Raw genomic sequence first — 19,025 nt, forward strand, 5'->3', positions numbered from 1 at the left:
CTACCATAGGGCAGATATTTGGATACCTTGATCACAAAGTGACTTGTAATGGATTCTACAATAGAAGTGAGTTCAGGATCCTGAAGGGCTACAAAGGAGAAAATGGTCCTTTGTTTCTAGGGAAGGGATATTTGAAAAGTGTGGGGTACTGGTAAGAAAGCTGGTTCATGAGAAGGAGGGCATTCCTGGCTGAGTGGGCTGCAAGAATGAAGCCACAAAAGCCTGGTATGGTTCATGCGTTGACAAGACTAGGAGTTGTGGGTGTGGTTGGAGCTTTGGCTTTGAGGGGTGAGACCACTGGGAAGACACTGGCTGAAGAGGGGGTGGATCCGGGAGTAGCAGGTGGGAGCCTTTCATCTGTCAGTGATGGGGAGCTACAGAAGAATTGTTAGAAAGAGAATTCCATGATATATATGCCTTTTAGAAAGGTTAGTAAATGGAAAAATCAGAAAATACAGAGCAGCAAAAACAAGGACAGGAAATCAACTACAATCCATCCTCACTGTTCAAATTCTAGTCTATCACTCACCAGTTGTTTTTTTTCTACAAGTACACATACAGACATGCCTTTTTAAAACTCAAAATGATCAAAAGTTGTATACACTTATTTTGAAACTTTTTCATTTATTTTCATAAGCATCAGCATTTCATAAGCATTCTAAAGCTTCATTCTGATAAGTATACTGCAATATATTATATCAATGTATCATACAGACTCATCTTTAAGAGTATAGGTTACTTTTAAATTTTTCGCTATTATAAATAATGCTGTAATGATAACTTGAAGATCCTCTTCATTATTTATTTAGGATAAATTCCCAGAAGTGAATGTTCTGGCTCAAATGAAATATGAATTGTAAGATGCCTATATCTTGGCACCTATGCTAATGTTAGTCAATATCATGCATTTCTAGTTTTGCCAAATCATGGCTGATAAAGAGTGAATTGTTTATTTAACATGCATTTCTTTGAGGTTGAGTGATGCTTCATAAGTTCAGTTGGCCATTTTTACCTGATTTTTATGAACTGAATGTTCTACACTTTGCCTATTGTTAAATTTTTGTGTTTATCTTGACTGAGTCCTAATACATCTATTTAATATTGCTTGTGCATCATGTTGGGTGTGAATGAAACAGGGTAGCAGCTTTCTTTAGGACACCTCTTGTTTCTCTCTGTAGCCCTGAAATCACATGAAGCTGTGGTTGGAGGTTCACCTCATAGTCCCAGAAACCCCCTTCAGCCTGACGACCATGAGTAACCAGACTCTGGTAACAGAGTTTGTCCTGCAGGGTTTCTCAGAGCACCCAGAATACCGTGTGCTCTTATTCAGCTGTTTCCTCTCCCTCTACTCTGTGGCACTCACAGGAAATATTCTTATCACTTTGGCTATCGCCTTCAACCCCGGGCTCCACACCCCCATGTACTTTTTCCTCTTCAACTTGGCAACTATGGATATTATCTGTACATCTTCCATCATGCCCAAGGTGCTGGAGGGTCTAGTATTAGAGGAGAGCTCCATCTCCTATGGCGGCTGCATGGCCCAGCTTTACTTCCTCACCTGGGCTGCATCTTCTGAGCTGCTCCTCCTCACGGTCATGGCCTATGACCGGTATGCAGCCATCTGCCACCCTCTGCACTATAGCACCATGATGAGCAAGGCATTCTGTGGCACGCTGGCCGCAGGTGTGTGGGTACTGTGTGCCGTCAACACGGCCATCCACACTGGGCTGATGCTGCGCTTGAATTTCTGTGGCCCCAATGTTATCACCCATTTCTTCTGTGAGGTTCCTCCTCTGTTACTTCTCTCCTGTAGCTCCACCTATGTGAACAGCATCATGATTGTCCTGGCTGATGCCTTTTATGGTATATTGAACTTCCTGATGACCATCGTGTCATATGGCTTCATCATCTCCAGCATCCTAAAGATGCGGACTGCAGAGGGGAAGAAGAAAGCCTTTTCCACCTGCTCTTCCCACCTTATTGTGGTGTGCATGTACTACACTGCTGTCTTCTACGCCTACATAAGCCCTGTCTCCAGCTACAGTGCGGAGAAGAGCAAGTTGGCTGGTGTACTATATACCATGTTGAGCCCTACTCTCAACCCCCTCATCTATACTTTGAGAAACAAGGAGGTCAAAGCAGCTCTCAGGAAACTTTTCCCCTTCTTCAGAACTTAACCTGTGTCTTTGGAAGCTCTTCTTTGAGACTGCAGTTTAAGTGAGAATTGATCTTTCTATGAAGGATCTGATGAGTGAGTTTCTGGCTGGGAAAGAAAGTAAATTTGTCTCTTCTACCCAAAAGAATGGATAAGCTTCAAATTCTGGGGCCCTGAGGCTGGCTAATATGAAGACTGTGGTTGAATGTGAGCCTCCAGTACGTGGGGTTTCATGGTCTGACCCCGAAGCAATGTCGTTACTAAGTTGGCAGGAAAACAAAGATCTCCGGGAGAAGAGAAGGCGCCTTGTGTTGTAGAATTACAGCTGTATGGAAATGTTTTTCTTTTGTTTGTAGCAAGTTCAGACTGTAAATCTTGCAATGACACCAAAAATTTAGGTGTGTGGACCTTAAAACACTCGGAGAATTGCCAGACTGAAGAATTTCTTAAAGATGACCACCTGCTCCTAAGAAACCTACTCCTGCTCTCTTACCCCAAGTATTTCCTCTGGAGCCAATTAGACTTTAAAATTAGTTTCTGATTCTAATGAAAACTGTTGCTGTTGTTTTTGTTTCTCTCTTTTCTTCTCAGTAACACTCGAAGTGAAACATACTATTAGGATCATCACTTTGTTTCAACAGCTTTGTTGAGGTATAATTTATATACAAAAACTGTGTATATTATAATGCATACTGTTTGATGACTATGACACATGCAATCACTACTTTGTTTTGAACGGAGAAATTTCAGCTTTAAAATCTTGGCTAAGCATTTAGAAAAATGCCTGTGATTTCTTATTCTTTCTTTTCTTTGTTCTCAAATCATGAGTACCTGACCTACCTCATTGACCTGGAGTGGGGACTAGTGCTATGGTTGAGCTTTAAATGTTACACAGCTTTGCAAGAAGGCAATGCTACCCTCCTATTGTTGCAGAATACTACTGGGTGGACAAATCCTCTGTGTCTAATGGGACTGAAAGATTGATTTCTCTTTATTATGACCCGTTAAAAATGATAGGAGCAAGTCATGACTATTTAGTTGAATCTTTGGGATTGAAGAAAAACACATATTTTTTGCTATTGTATATGGAGGCTGAGAGCAGAATTTGATGTTGATTTATAAGGAATGAGTTGTCCATGATTCTTCATCCAGTATTCTCACTGGCATTCAACAGAAGCACAGTGACATGGGGCATGAAATTCAAGAATTTGATGAACCACAGGCCGACTGAGGCATTGGTACATAGGTTGGTACGGACTGAGTCTAATTACCTCTAATGGAATTCTGACACCCAAATAGCATGTTTGAGCCCTCAGTGGTTTCAGAGAATTTGCAATGAATAGGGCTTTGAAAACTACCACTAATGACTCAGTGTTGTTAGTGACTCAGTGGTTGTGTTTTTCATCTTGGTTGCTTATAACTTTTATATTTTCTACATTTTGTAATGGGTTAAAAAGCAAATTAAATGCTTAGACACTTATGGAGTGTTTAACAGAGCATTACTCATTAGACAAAACAGAAATATGAGACTTGACTTATATCCTTAGAAAACTGGTAACCTAATTAAGAAGGCACTAGTGCCCTGATGAATATAAAAAGAAAAGCTGTGAAGAGAGCTGCGTTACGGGTGTAGTGTAGTGGTGCTGCAGAGGCACAGAGATGCGTGTAGTGTAGAAAGCCCTGAACTGGGAGGAAGAAGCTTTGGGTTCATATTCAGGCTCTTTCAGATCACTCAGTCCATCTGAGCTCTAGTTGACTTGTAGGAATAATGAGGACAAGAAGTCAACCTAGAGGTGGAGCCAAGACTGGCTGAGAGAACTTAAGCTGAAGGTATTAAGTGCTATGTGAGTTTAAAATGTTGCTATTGGTGAATGATCACCAAGGATAGGAGTGGCCAAGGAAGTCTGGATGTCACAGCTCTTCACCCCTGCCTGTCTCAGAGTGATGTTTGCAGTGGTTAGCTGGAAAGGGTGAGTGGGGGCTAAGTGGCATGGGACCACACAGAAAGGGGCCACTGGGCCTGCAGAGGATTTGCCTGTGAAAATGACCTGGTGAGGAGAAGCAGTTGGGATGGATGAATGAGAAACCATTCAGTGGTCCCCAATGTAAAGTGGATCCTGTTTATCTCAGGAAGCCTCAGGCTCCTGAGGGACACCACCCCTACTCAGGAAAGGCCAAAAAAAGGAGTTCCCTGATGGAGATAGATCATCAACAGTTCTTGCATTGCAGGCAGAGTCTTTACCATCTGAGCCACAAGGGAAGCCCTCAACCTTTCTTTAGTCCTAGATTCTCTCCCAGCTCCCAAAGCCCATCTTCTTTCAGGCCCAATGTTTTTTTTCCTGCTCTTTAAATTCAAACAGGTCCATTTTTTTTTTGTTTTGTTTTCAGGCAATCTTTTCACTTTCCTGTTCAGTTGAGTCCCCTGTCTCAGGTTCTGTTATCTTAACCATCTGAGCAACTGATCCTTCTCTCTATAGCCCTTCTGGTACAGGTAGCGCATCCCTCCCTACTGAGTGTTGTCTTGCTTGGAGTTTGCCTTCTCTGAACAAATGATTTTTTTTTTTTAACTGACTTGGCAACTGAGACTTTGTTCTTTTTGTGAGAACTGGCACCAATGTGAGAGCTTCCCAGGTGGCGCTAGTGGTAAAGAACGCATCTGCCAATGCAGGAGACATGGGTTCAATCCCTGAGTCAGGAAGATCCCCCTGGAGGAAAGCATCCAACCCACTCCAGTATCCTTGCCTGGAGAATCCCATGGACAGAGGAGCATGTCTGGCTCTGGTCCAGAGAGTTGCAAAGAGTTGGACACAACTGAAGCGACTTGGCACGCACACAAAACACCAGTGTACCTCACTTAGCTGATACAGAGAAGTGGTTCTTGCTTTCATGTGTTATCTCTTAAAATTATTAATCTTCGTGATTTGATGCAGATAAGCTCATGATCCCACAGGCATCCAGCAGGCAGCCCTTTCTATGACTTCACATTATCAGTCCTTTGAAGAGTCACAGAGAGGAACTGATAGACATTTCACTTGTTTCCTTTTCTCTGCTTTTTGTCTTTGATAATAAATATCAGTCAGGGAAAAAGGCGACCACTTCCTTCTTTAAAATGATTCATCAACCATGAGCCCTTGCCATTCTGGTTTCCCTGACTCAAGCAAACCTCCTGCAAGTGATAGGAATTGGACTGGTCTATCAGCACCAGCAACCACAAAAGAAGGGTCTGCTGATGAAAATAAGATATGGGCCTGTGGTACATCCAGCTCCCTCTCTGTGGAGGCTGCTTTATGAACTTCAGTCTTAGCCACATTCCTGACCTCTGAGCCAAGACAATATGGTAGGTGCATGGTTGTGTTTTAGGCTGGCTTTCATTTTTCTTTGGGGTTTGTCAACCTCAACATTATGGACATTTGAGCTGGATCATTGCTGTGGTGGTTGTCCTGTGCCTTATAAGATATTTAGCAACAACTGGCCTCTACCACCTAGATGCCCATAAGACAAACCCCGGTTTAAGACAATCAAGAGTGTCTTTAGAAATGCCAGATCTCCTTGGGAGGTGAGTGGGGAGGGAGAAAAATTGTCCCTGGGTGAGAACCACTGAACTACAGCCAACCAGAGATGTCCTCTCTCACATTTGAAAGATCCATGATTGTTGCTGTGCTGCTTTTGCCACTATGGCGACTGCAGCTAACTAATACGAGAGTCTCTGTAAGTCTGATCTGGGATGAAGCACTCCCACAATTTGTCTCTGGTTTTCCAGCAATGCTGTAAGAGGCTAGGTAACACGGCCAAGTCACAAAATGAATGGGTGTTGGAGATAGGATTTGAAAGGAAGCTCCATGAATTAAGAGCATAAGCTCCTAACCATCAACATTTATTATAGCTTATCATGGACTCTAGCTTCTGGTACTGTCCTTGGTTGTGGCAATAAGGTGTTAATAAGTGGCAAACCTGTTGAAGCTCCTGGCCAACCTGACCAACGGTCCTGGAAGTGGAACGTTTTTGAAAGTTTTTGGAAAATGCTACTACACTAGCCTCTGCAAAAGACACAAGATTTAGATCCTACTAGCTTTTGTCAGATCTATTGAATTGGTACAGTGCTGTCTGCCACTCAATTAACAGAGACAGCATACCTGAGCCACTTTCCCAAATGTGGATTTCTTAGAGCTCTGTGCAGCAGGTGCAGGCATTTGTTTACAGAGAAAGGGCACTCCATAAGACTGGAAAAGTCCTATTACATTTAATTTCCATTGCATGAAACAGATTCTTAGTTTATTTTTTAAATTTACTCTGAGAACCCCTCTTCTCTTGGAAAAGGAGGCTGGAAGGATTACTTCTATCAAAGGCAAGCAAAAGGTATTTGGCTCACTCCTCCTGGAAGAGGACATAACCCAGAAGAATGGCTAGACCTTAGTCCACCACTTCCAGCTAGGGTGAGCCCAGTACTCTCCTCAGAGGAGAGCTCTACCCATCAGCCAGCCACCACAGCTGGATTGTACTATCTTGGCAGCCTGGCTAGAGTGCTCCTGGTATTTTCTAGAGAATCATACTTGGAGGAGGGGATTTGGGCTCCTGAGAACAACATTTCTTTACACTGGCTCCATGTCACGTTCAAGAACTAAGTCATGATTCTGTCTTGCTTTGTTCCTTTTGAGGGCTAAGCAAGCCTCGTGCATTTAACATGTTGTTATATCCATACATCTGAGTCTCAACATGTTGGTAGTATGATACTGAGTTGATCTGCCTTTGTGTGCTCCTATATGGTGTCTTTTCCTTTTTAAACACTGATACTTAGACTATGATAGACTAGTCAGAAAATTGAGAACTTCTGGAATGCTTCATTTTCCTGAATTGTACTGAATTATAATCAATGGAGACTTTCTTTTCCTTCTTTCCTTCCCTTCTTTCTTTCTTCTTCCTTGAATGCAGAGAGTTAACACCTTCTTCAGTTCATGATGCATTATCATTATTCATCTATGAAAAAACTCTGTTACATTTTTTTATTTATCAATATACTCAATTTTATCCCCTTTTAATAAGTCCTTTCTCTCTTCCATATAAAACCATTTTAATATAGATTTTTAAAAATTTATGTTCTTGTGAAAAGATATATTTGTTTTGTATGTTCAGTTCATTTCAGTCGCTCAGTCGTGTCCGACTCCTTGCGACCCCATGAATCAATCACAGCATGCCAGGCCTCCCTGTCCATCACCAACTCCCGGAGTTCACTCAAACTCATGTCCATCGAGTTGGTGATACCATCCAGCCATCTCACTCTCTGTTGTCCCCTTCTCCTCCTGCCCCCAATCTTTCCCAGCATCAGAGTCTTTTCCAGCGAGTCAACTCTTCGCATGAGGTTTTGTATGTATATATTATTAATTTGTGTAAATGATATTGTTTTGTTTTTCTCATTCCTTTTTTCACTTGGCACTATTTTTAATATAGTTTTGGAAATCCATAACATAGCAATCAGAGAAGAAAAAGAAGCAAAATAAATCCAAATTGGAAAGGAAGAAGTAAAATTGTCACTGTTTGCAGATGACATGATACTATACATAGAAAATCCTGAAGACGCCAACAGAAAACTAGAGCTTATCAATGAATTCTATAAATTTGCAGGATATAAAATTAATATACAGAAATCAGTTGCATTTATATACATTAACAATGAAATATCAGAAATAAAAATTAAGGAAATGATTATGTTTACCATCACATCAAAAATAATAAACTATCTAGGAATGAACTTCCCTAAGGAGCAAAAGACCTGTATTCTGAAAACTATAAGACACTGATGAGAGAAATTGAATACAACACAAACAGAAAGATATATCATGTTCTTGGATTGGAAGAATCAATATTGTTAAAATGGCCATACAATATAAGGCAATCTACAGATTCATGCAATCTTTATCAAAATACCAATGGCATTTTTCACAGACATAGAAAAAAGAATTTTAAATTTTGTATGGAAACACTAAGACTCAGATTAGCCAAAAAAAATTCTTAAGAAGGAAGAATAGAGCTGGAGAAATCATGCTTCCTGACCTCAGGCTGTTCTACAAAGCTATAATAATCAAAAGAGTATGGTACTGACACAAAAACAGACATACAGATCAATGTAATATGATAGAGAACCCATAAATAAATCCATGCACTTATGGTCACTTAATCTACAACAGTTAGAACCAGACATGAAACAACAGACTGGTTCAAAATTGGGAAAGGAGTATGTCAAGGTTGTATATTGTCACCTTGCTCCTTTAACTTATATGCATGGTACATCTTGTAAAATTCAGGGCTGGATGACTCACAAGCTGGAATCAAGATTCCTGGGAGAAATATCAACAACCTCAGATTCACAGATGATACTACTCTAATGACAGAAATCAAAGAGGAACTAAAGAGTCTCTTGATGAAAGTGAAATAGGAGAGTGAAAAAGCTGGCTCAACACTCAACACTCAGAAAACTAAGATTATGGTATCCAGTTCCATCACTTCATGGCAAATAGATGGGGAAAAAGTGGAAACAGTGGCATATTTTATTTTCTTGGGCTCCAAAATCACTGGGGATGGTGACTAAAGCCACAAAATTAAACGACTCTTGCTCCTTGGAGGAAAAACTATGACAAATCTAGACAGCATATTAGAAAGCAGAGACATCAATTTGCTGACAAAGGTCCATGTAGTCAAAGCTATGGCTTTTCCAGTAGTCATGTATGGATGTGAGAGTTGGGCTGTAAAGAAGGCTGAACGCTGGAAAATTGATACCTTTGAATTGTGGTGCTGGAGAAGACTCTTAAGAGTCCCTTGGGCAGCAAGGAGATCAAAGCAGTCAACCCTAAAGGAAATAAACCCTGAATATTCATTGGAAGGACTAATGCTGAAGCTGAAACTCTAATACTTTGGCCACCAGATGCGAAGAGCCAATTTATTAGAAAAGACCCTAATGCTGGGAAAGATTGAGGGCAGGAGGAGAAGGGAGTGACTGAGGATAAGATAGTTGGATGGCATCACTGACTCAAAGAACATGAGTTTGAGCAAACTCCGGGAGATAGTGAAGGACAGGGAAGCCTGGCATGCTGCAGTTTATGGGGTCAAAAAGAGTTGGACATAACTTAGCAATTGAACAAGAGTCTACAACAAAAGAGGGAATTTATAATGGAGAAAAGACAGCTTTTTTTTGATAAGTGGGGCTGGGAAAATGGGACAGATACATGTAAAAGAATTAAATTGGAACATTCTCTAACACCATATACAAAAATAAACCCAAAGTGAATTAAAGACCTAAATGTAAGACTGAATACTATGTAACTCTTAGAGGAAAACATAGGCAAAACATTCTTCTGACATAAATAGCAATATTTTTTGATCCATCTCCAAAAGTAAAGGAAACAAAAATAAACATATGGGACCTAAATAACTTAAAAACTTTTGCATAGTGGAAGAAACCATTGAAAAAATGAAAAGAAAACCTACTGAATTGAAGAAAATATTTGCAAATGATATAATTGATATCCAACATATATAACCAGCACATACATCTCAACATTAGAAAATAAAACAACCTAATTAATAAACTGGCAGAACTGAGTAGACATTTTTCCAAAGGGGAAATGCTGGTGACAAATAGGCTCATGAAAACATCCTTTCAACCTTGCTAATCATCAGGGAAATGCAAATCAAAACCACAATGAGATATCATCTCACACCTGTCAAAATGGCTATCATCAAAAAGAACGCAAATAACAAATGTTGGTAAGGATGTGGAGAAAAGGGAACCTTTGGACACTTTTGGTGGAAATGCACATTGGTGCAGCCACCAACGAAAACAAAACTAGTGGTTACTGGTTACCCAACTTGAGAAAGCACCACCAATGATCACTGTCACCCAAGCTCTTTTCTGGGAATGGATCACCTCTGCATTCTAAGGCTAAGCCTTTTCCCTGGAGCTCTCCACCTCAGATTCAATACATAGAGTGAGCTTGTCCAGAGTGTTTCCTCAGCTTGGGCTGGGTCATGTGGTGAGGGAATTGTGGGAAACCTAGGGACCACTAGGGCAGATGTCTCTCCACCCCACCTAGTGGCAAGCCATTGTACACACACTCCTCATGAGCTGGGTCTGGGCTTCTCTAGCTTTTCCACCTGTCCCAGTGGTCCTCCACCCATCCAAGAGGGTTTGTCTCCTCCGTGTGGGACCCCAGGACTGGGATGCGCAGTCTGGTACGTGACCTGCTCATTCCCCAGTGCAGGTACAATCTCCCTTTTCTTCTGAGTCCCCTCCCAGGAACAGAGGTCCCAACTGTCACTTTTCTTCTTCTCCTACCCAATGATGTGTGAATATTCCTTTCAGTTTTGCTTGTATAAGATTCCTTCTGCTAGTTTCCAGTTAGTTTTCACTGAGAATTATCGTGCACATAAATGTATTTTTGATGTGCTTGTGGAGGGAAGTAAGCTCCATGTATTCTTATTTGTCCACCTTGATCTCTCCTCTCTAGTTTTCAAATGCACAAACATAGTATATCTCTTTATTATTTTGATCTTCATTCTTTTTCAGTAGCTCGTAGTTTTCATTATATAAGTTCTACACATGTTTTGTTAGATTCACACAGAAGCATTTCATTTTTCTTGAGTGATTTTAAGTGCTTTGTACTTTTAGTTTTGATGTCCACATGTTCCTTGCTGGTATACAGAAATTCCTTACTCTGTTTCTCATCTTTTTAGACTTCAAAGATAAAATTGTTAGATCTTTTAAAAGTAGTTCCACAGGCCCATGTGGCTGTATTTAGATTTTTTTCAGTCTATTTTCTTTTTGTCGCTCCTACTGAATAATTTCTACTGTTCTATCATTTCACTGATTCCCCCCTCTTTCCTTTCCATTGTGCTGTTGAGCCCATCCATTGAATTTTTCAAAATTTTAGCTACTGTATTTTTCAGTTCCAAAATTTTCATTTGGTTACTCTTTATGCCTTCCATTTCCTGACTGAAATTTTCTAAAAAATTGTTTCAAGTATGTATTTAATTTATTGTTGAAGTATTTTTCATAATGCCACTTTAAAGTCTTTGTCATATGATTCTAGTATCTCTGTCATCTTGATATTGGTGTTAATTTTATTGTCTTTTTTTCTTTTGAGTTGAAATTGCCCTTGTTCTTGTTATGACTAGTTACTATCAACTGAAACCTGGACATTTTTGGTATTAAGTTATGAGACCCTAGCTCTTATTTAAATGTTTTGTTTCATTTGGTGTCTTTGACACTGTTATGACAGAATAAGGGAGAATTTTAACTTATTACAGCCATGTATGGATCCAAATTCTCCTTTTGACTTTACAGCTCCACCTTAGTAACATAATACAACGGGACTTTACAAACTCCAGGTGGATTATATGTAGTCCACCACTGAAGATTTTCATGGAGGAAAATCCAGACCTTTGTGAGTCAATATCGTTATATTTGCATACATAATGAAAGACTAACTATAATGTGTGTGCTATAATTTTATATTTCCAACAATGTCCAATTAGCAGTCACCAGGGATTCTGGAGCAGCTTTGATCTCTAGAAGGCTTTGTTCTATCTTCTTCTAATGAGGTCAGGTGTGCCCACTGGTCCTGGTGGATCCTAAGTGGTGTCGAGAGACAGTCCAGTGCTAAAATATAGATGGGAAAATTCATTTCACTTTCATCTCTGCTCCCAGAGACATGTGCATTTTCCCAAAACTGGAGAGGTGGGGAGTGGTAATGCATTTTACCTGCGCTGCAAGTCGTTTTTGAGAAATTTTAGAGAAGTGTGTGTACCAGGGACCAGTTTGAGAGGAGGCTGTTGTCTCCCACAATGCCTTGTAACGTTTCCAGCAAGTGGCGTCTCCTGCTGGTGGTGGCTGAGGTAGGAGCAGAATGAGAGTCTGGGAAACTGGGAGCCTGCAAGGAGAGTATGATAGCTTTTTGAAATTCCTAGAGAACTCACTCTCAGATTCCAGTAAAGTGTCAAGGGCAATATGTGCTCTTCTTTCTTTCCCAGAATTTCATCAGGAAAAATTGCCATGGAACTGTCACTTCGATTTATCCCAATTTTGGAAAACTCTGGATTCATATGAAGAAGAATGCTTAGCAGACATGATACACATGTTGAAGTTTTCTCTGGGGCAAATAGGGTTATTTCAAGTACAGGTGTTTCCCCTTCTTCTTCCCTCCTTCCTCCCTTCCTACTCTCGGTCCTTCCTTTCTTCTCTCTCGCTCTTTCCTTCCTTCCTTTACGCCTTTCTTTCTTTTTCTTTCCTCCCTTCCTTCTGCCAAAACCAGCATCTTACTTTGTTGCAAGAGTGGAGGACAAGTCTCTGGTTACCGTTAGTTGCATGTGCGTGAGTACAGGACCTTAGTGGGATTGGATGATTTTGTAATTTATTTATTTTAAACTGAAGCAAAGTCTGCTTCTCTTTAAGCTAAACTTATGTACTGGGCTGTATCAGATGGCTACAGAGATCTGTTCAGAGATCTGTTCAGATCTTTGTTCAGAGATCAAGGATGAACATTAATTGCGTAAGAAAGGCTCACGTAAGAGAAATTTATAGATTAAAGAGTGAAAGGAATTATTTTATTTAGGTAGACAAGTGGAGAGAAGATGAACCGGAAAATAATTGCGGGAGTCAAAGCATGCACTCTCTTTTTCTCCTCACCCTGAGTGCAAGTGTTAGTCACTCAGTTGTGTCTGACTCTTTGCGATCCCCATGGACTGTAGCCTGCCAGGCTCCTCTATCCATGAAATTCTTCAGGCAAGAATACTGCAGTGGGTTGCCATGTCCTCCTCCAGAGATCTTCCCAACCCATGGGTCAAATCTGGGTCCCCTGCATTGCAGGCAGATTTTTTTCTTTTTTTTTTACCATATGAGCCACCACGGAAGTCCAAGTTTCCCCAAATATATAAACAGAAAGGGTCAGGAGATATTAATTCTCCCCTAGACTGACCACTGTGTGAGTGTTAAGTCGCTTCAGTTGTGTCTGACTCTTTGCAATCCTATGGACTGTAGCCTGCAAGGTTTCACTGTCCATGGGATTCTCTAGGGTTGCCATGCCCTCCTCCAGAGGGTTTTCCTGATTTAGGGATTCAGGGATTCAGGAAACCTGCGTCTCTTACACCCCCTGCATTGGCAGGTGAATTCTTTACCATTAGTGTCACCTGGGAAGCCTGCACAGGGCAAAGGAAAAATTCTCTTTTACTAGCTAGTCTCAGACTTTGTAGAAAACTGGCCTTGGTTGTCTCTCCAACAATCTGATCAGAGTCTCTCTGCTAACTCTTCTAATCTGACTCACTTTAGAAAACTGCAACTTGGACCACCAGAAAATTTCCTGCAGGTGATGATATAAATACAGATGTCAAATCCTAAGTACATCAAGGGGGGATTTTTTTTTGTGCAGTGATAGACTCCATGACCATAAGTTTTTTAAGGCTATAATTTTCCTTTTGCCATATTCACCTTGTAGATGCATGGTATGAGAGGTATCTTACCAGGAATATGTTGCATAAGTAGTTCAGTTCAGTTCAGTTCAGTTCAGTCGCTCAGTCGTGTCCGACTCTCCGCGACCCCATGAATCACAGCACGCCAGGCCTCCCTGTCCATCACCAACTCCCGGAGTACACTCAAACTCATGTCCACAGAATCGGTGACGCCATCCAGCCATCTCATTCTCCGTCATCCCCTTCTCCTCCCGCCCCCAACCTTTCCCAGCATTAGAGTCCTTTCCAGTGAGTCAACTCGTCGCATGAGGTGGCCAAAGTATTGCAGTTGCATAAGTAGATACACAACTAAAAGGAAGACTTTTTTCTGCTTGGCAATAGACTATTTAGGAAAATGACTAGCACTGTTAAAATGATTTTATGAAAACTTGTAACTACATGCAGTTCTTATTTATCCAAGATAAACAAAGATAGAAATCACTTATATTTACTTAATAATGGACCAAAACTATACATAAAATACAATGTTTAACATAATAAATCTAGTCACCGTGCCTCCATTATTTTCTATATGTAAGAAAATATGTCCTCATTCCTTAGTCATGACACTGCATAACACAAAGAGAGGTTACTGAAGAAATGGAAATGTCATTAACGGAGGATGCAAGAAATGGGACAGCAGCTCAGGAATTCACTCTCGAGGGGTTTCCTGCTGTCCAGCACCTGGGGAAGGTCCTCTTCTTGGTGCATCTGGTGATGTATCTGGCCTCCGTTACAGGAAACACACTCATCATCACCGTCACCTGGGCTGACCATCGCCTTCAGACACCTATGTACTTCTTCCTCAGCAGCTTTTCCTTTTTAGAATGCTGTTTTATAACCACCGTTATTCCTAAATTGCTGGCCATCTTTCTGTTGGGGAGGCAAAAAATTTCCTTTGGTGCCTGCGTCACACAGACCTTTGTCTTTCTTTTCCTGGGAGCAACTATTTTCTTCCTAATGGCTGTATTATCCTTGGATCGGTACATGGCCATTTGCAAGCCTCTTTATTATCCAACCATCATGAACCCAGGGATGTGTTCCCTTCTGGTCACTGCCTGCCTAGTTTTGGGGTTCTCCCTCATGGTGGTTCTAGTTACAAAGCTTTCTCAGTTATCCTTCTGTGGCTCCCATGTCATTCCTCACTTCTTCTGTGATTTGGGGCCCTTGATTAATCTCTCTTGTTCTGACATCAGGTCTATTAAAATGTTGGCCTTTGGCCTGGCTTTGTTTATCCTTTCAACATCCTTCACAGTAACCATCATTGCATACAGCAACATAGTCATCACAATCCTGCGACTCCCATCAGCCAAGGAGCGACAGAAAGCTTTCTCCACCTGCTCCTCTCATCTCATTGTCCTCTCCCTGATGTATGGCAGCTGTCTGTTTATATACGTGAAACCAAAGGGAACAAATCAACCGGACTCCAACAAGGAGGCTGCCCTTGTGAACACGGTGGTGACCCCGCTGCTGAACCCTGTCATCTACACCTTACGGAACAAGCAGGTCCACCAGGCTCTGAGGGATGCCCTGACCAGGGTGCGATTACAGAGATAGAACCACAGACTCTCGGAGGACAAATCCACCTTTTCCATCTGATGCAGTCTCCCTCCTGTTTCTGGAATCTCCTATATAGACTTGCAAATATGTTTTTTAAGGTTCTGCCTATTCTTATAATAGGGACTTGCTTGTCTTATGAATGTGCACTATTTGAAATTACTAATATTCTTCTTTATATTGAGATGAAAAATCTTCCTGGACCTTCTTCTGTTCATTAGTTTTTGAAATTAATTTATTTTTATTTTTGGCTATGCTGGGTCTTCATTGCTTCATGCAGACTTTCTCTAGTTGTGGCGAATGGGGGCTACTCTCTGGTTGTGGTGTGGGCTTCTCCTTGTAGTGGCTTCTCTTGTTGCAGAGCGTGAACTCTAGAGTGTGCAGGCATCAGTAGTTGTGGTACATGAGCTTAGTTGCCCCACAGCATGTGGAATTTTCAGATATCAAATCTGTGTCCCCTGCATTGGCAGGTGGATTCTTAACAACTGGACCATCAGGGAAGTCCTATTCATTTGTTTTAGATCAATAGCATTCAACAAATTTTAATGAAGAACCCAACATACATAATTCCATTTGATGCATGTGGAATCTCAAAGTCGGGAAAATGTGGTTTTAAGTGTCTACTTGTGATGAGCGCAAGGGGATGGAGAGTAAAATTCACAAGTATTAAGAATATCAAATTGGTTCAGGGATAGATGTAACATAGTCACTATATTGAGTTCTGAAGTACACATATATACATAGTTGTCATAATGGTAATAAAATTACTTAAAATGACTCAATAAAATTATTTCAATGTTGAATATGTTGTACATAAGTAGAATATAAATCTTTGCAACTCTAGTTCCCACTGTGATGAAAATTTATATGTCTGTCGTTGAAACTGAAAGTTCCCATTGGTTTTGCTGCTTTGCCAGATTGATTTCATTACAGAAGACCTGAAGAAGAAGGAACACAGGAAGGGAAACTACAGAAAATTTAAAGCAGTTTAATCATAGTTGGAAATAAGTCTAACTGGAATTGAAAGTCTCGTCAAATAGTTCTATAACAAGGATCTATATTTATGAATGAGAGATTTGATACAATAACCTCTGGGTGTCCATTGTTAGCTCTAATGTGAAATAACACTATTGCTGCCTGATATGACACAGGCAACATGCTATAATAGAAATACAATTTGAGCATGGCAGAGAGATGATAGGATGTTTTAATGAAAGAATTACAACTGTAATTTAATTAGTCAAGATTTTGATAAGAAATGATAGATTTGGGGACAAAACAGTGAGAAAAACCCTGGAGCTGGAATTTACCTGGCTTGGTTGGATGATAGCCACAACGCTTTTCTCTGACCATATTATTCTGTGACTGCAGACATAATAATATTTCATGTTGTGAAATAAAATTCCATGTTGTGAAGTCTTTTGATACATTATTATGTAAGAATTTGAAGAACAGATTTACTCAACTTACAGAACACATTTTTGTCCAATCTATGCATATGCGTTGGGCTTCCCTAGTGGCTCAGATGGTAAAGAATCTGCCTGCAGTGTGCGAGACCTGGGTTCAATCCCTGGGTTGGGAAGATCCCCTGGTTGGGCACGGCAACCCACTCTAGTATTCTTGCCTGGAGAATCTCCGTGGACAGAGGAGCCTAATGGGCTATGGTCCATGGGGTCACGAAGAGTCGGACATGACTGAGCAAGTAAATACACATGCGTATGTAAAGATCCCTGTATTTTTTGTGTGTAGGCATCTCTCTTTTTCTCACATTTGGGATGCTCCTTTGGCTCGAGGTATTGTGTCAACAATGATTTTTCCCAGAAAAGTCAGCAACAGTAACTGTGTAGTTACTGACAACAGGATCCCCTCACATGGGGCACATGGCAGTGGAGGCTGGGGGGATTGAGGGCATGCAGGTGCGCAGCTAGAGAGGCTAGCTTAAGGTGAGCCTTGTGTGCAGGGAAATGAGAGGAGGTAATGCTGGGGCCATACACAGCCTTTGGTACCCCAAATATATAAAGAAAACATACAAATCAGTGACAAAACCCCCAGAAATAACCCTGATAAAATGAGGGTTTTGTAAAAGACCTAAGTAGATATTTTCCCAAAGAAGACATATCAATGACTAACAGACATATGAAACAATGCTCAGCATCACTAATCAAAAGGGAAATGCAAATCAAAACTGCAGTTAATCTCATCCCACACCTGTGAAGATGTCTGCTACCAAAAAAATTAAAGGACGAGAAGTATTGATTAGGATATTGAGAAAGGGGAACTGTTGTTCACTTTTTTTTTGTTGTTTCTTTTTTTTAAATTTATTTATTTTAATTGGAGGCTAATTACTTTACAATATTGTATTGGTTTTGCCATACATTGACATGAATCCGCCCCGGGTGTACATAGGTTCCCCATCTTGAATCCCCCTCCCACTTCCCTACCCATATCATCCCTCTGGGTCACCCCAGTGCACCAGCCCCGAGCATCCTGTCTCATGCATCGAACCTGGACTGGCGATTCATTTCACATATGATAATGTACATGTTTCAATGCCGTTCTCCCAAATCATCCCACACTTGCCCTCTCCCACAGAGTCCAAAAGACTGTTCTATACATCTGTGTCTCTTTTGCTGTCTTGTATACAGGGATATCATTGCCATCTTTCTAAATTTCATATATATGCATTAGTATACTGTTGGTGTTTTTCTTTCTGGCTTACTTCACTCTGTATAATAGGCTCCAGTTTCATCCATCTCATTAGAACTGATTCAAATGTATTCTTTTTAATGGCTGAGTAATACTCCATTGTGTATATGTACCAAAGCTTTCTTATCCATTCGTCTGCAGCTGGACATCTAGGTTGCTTCTGTGTCTTGGCTATTATAAACAGTGCTGCAATGAACATTGGAGTACATGTGTCTCTTTCAATTCTGGTTTCCTCAGTGTGTATGCCCAGGAGTGGAATTGCTGGGTCGTATGGGAAATAGATAGGGAAACAGTGGAAACAGTGTCAGACTTTATTTTTTTGGGCTCCAAAATCACTGCAGATGCTGATTGCAGTCATGAAATTAAAAGACGCTTACTCCTTGGAAGGAAAGTTATGACCAACCTTGATAGTATATTAAAAACAGACACATTACTTTGCCAACAAAGGTCCAACTAGTCAAGGCTATGGTTTTTCCCGTGGTCATGTATGGATGTGAGAGTTGGACTGTGAAGAAAGCTGATCGCTGGAGAAGTGATGCTTTTGAACTGTGGTGCTGAGAAGACTCTTGAGAGTCCCTTGGACTGCAAGGAGTTCCAACCAGTCCATTCTAAAGGAGATCAATCCTGGGTGTTCATTGGAAGGACTGATGCTGAAGCTGAAACTCCAATATTTTGGCCACCTCATGCATCGAGTTGACTCACTTGAAAAGAGGCTGATGCTGGGAAGGATTGGGGGCAGGAGGAGAAGGGGACGACAGAGAATGAGATGACTGGATTGCATCACCGACTCGATGGACGTGAGTTTGAGTGAACTCCGGGAGTTGGTGGTGGACAGGGAGGCCTGGCATGCTGTGATTCATGGGGTCGCAAAGAGTCGGACACGACTGAGCCACTGAACTGAACTGAACTGAACTGATGGCAGTTCTATGTCCAGTTTTTTAAGGAATCTCCACACTGTTCTCCATAGTGGCTGTGCTAGTTTGCATTCCCACCAACAGTGTAAGAAGGTTCCCTTTTCTCCACACCCTCTCCAGCATTTATTGCTTGTAGACTTTTGGATAGCAGCCATTCTGATTGGCGTGAAATGGTACCTCATTGTGGTTTTGATTTGCAT

At 41.0% G+C, this 19,025-nt stretch overlaps 2 protein-coding genes across 2 annotated transcripts; both read left to right on the plus strand.

Annotated features, from left to right (window-relative positions):
* The first annotated feature begins 1,190 nt into the window (after positions 1-1,190).
* OR13A1 (olfactory receptor family 13 subfamily A member 1) lies at positions 1,191-2,177 on the plus strand. The gene has a single exon (XM_055424318.2). It carries the CDS (start codon positions 1,191-1,193, stop codon positions 2,175-2,177), a length of 987 nt encoding a protein of 328 aa, XP_055280293.2.
* A 12,071-nt stretch (positions 2,178-14,248) lies between these two features.
* On the plus strand, positions 14,249-15,205 carry LOC129555997 (olfactory receptor 6C75-like). The gene has a single exon (XM_055425955.2). It carries the CDS (start codon positions 14,249-14,251, stop codon positions 15,203-15,205), a length of 957 nt encoding a protein of 318 aa, XP_055281930.2.
* Positions 15,206-19,025: the final 3,820 nt, after the last annotated feature.

This window comes from Moschus berezovskii, chromosome 12 (assembly GCF_049115385.1).
Source record: "Moschus berezovskii isolate FMDL1 chromosome 12, NW_MosBer_1.0, whole genome shotgun sequence".
Lineage (NCBI taxonomy): Eukaryota > Metazoa > Chordata > Mammalia > Artiodactyla > Moschidae > Moschus > Moschus berezovskii.

What these genes read in the sequence shown, in the direction of transcription:
- LOC129555997 (XM_055425955.2), top strand. Translation starts at nt 14,249, where the DNA reads ATGGAAATGTCATTAACGGAGGATGCAAGAAATGGGACAGCAGCTCAG.
- OR13A1 (XM_055424318.2), top strand. Translation starts at nt 1,191, where the DNA reads ATGAAGCTGTGGTTGGAGGTTCACCTCATAGTCCCAGAAACCCCCTTC.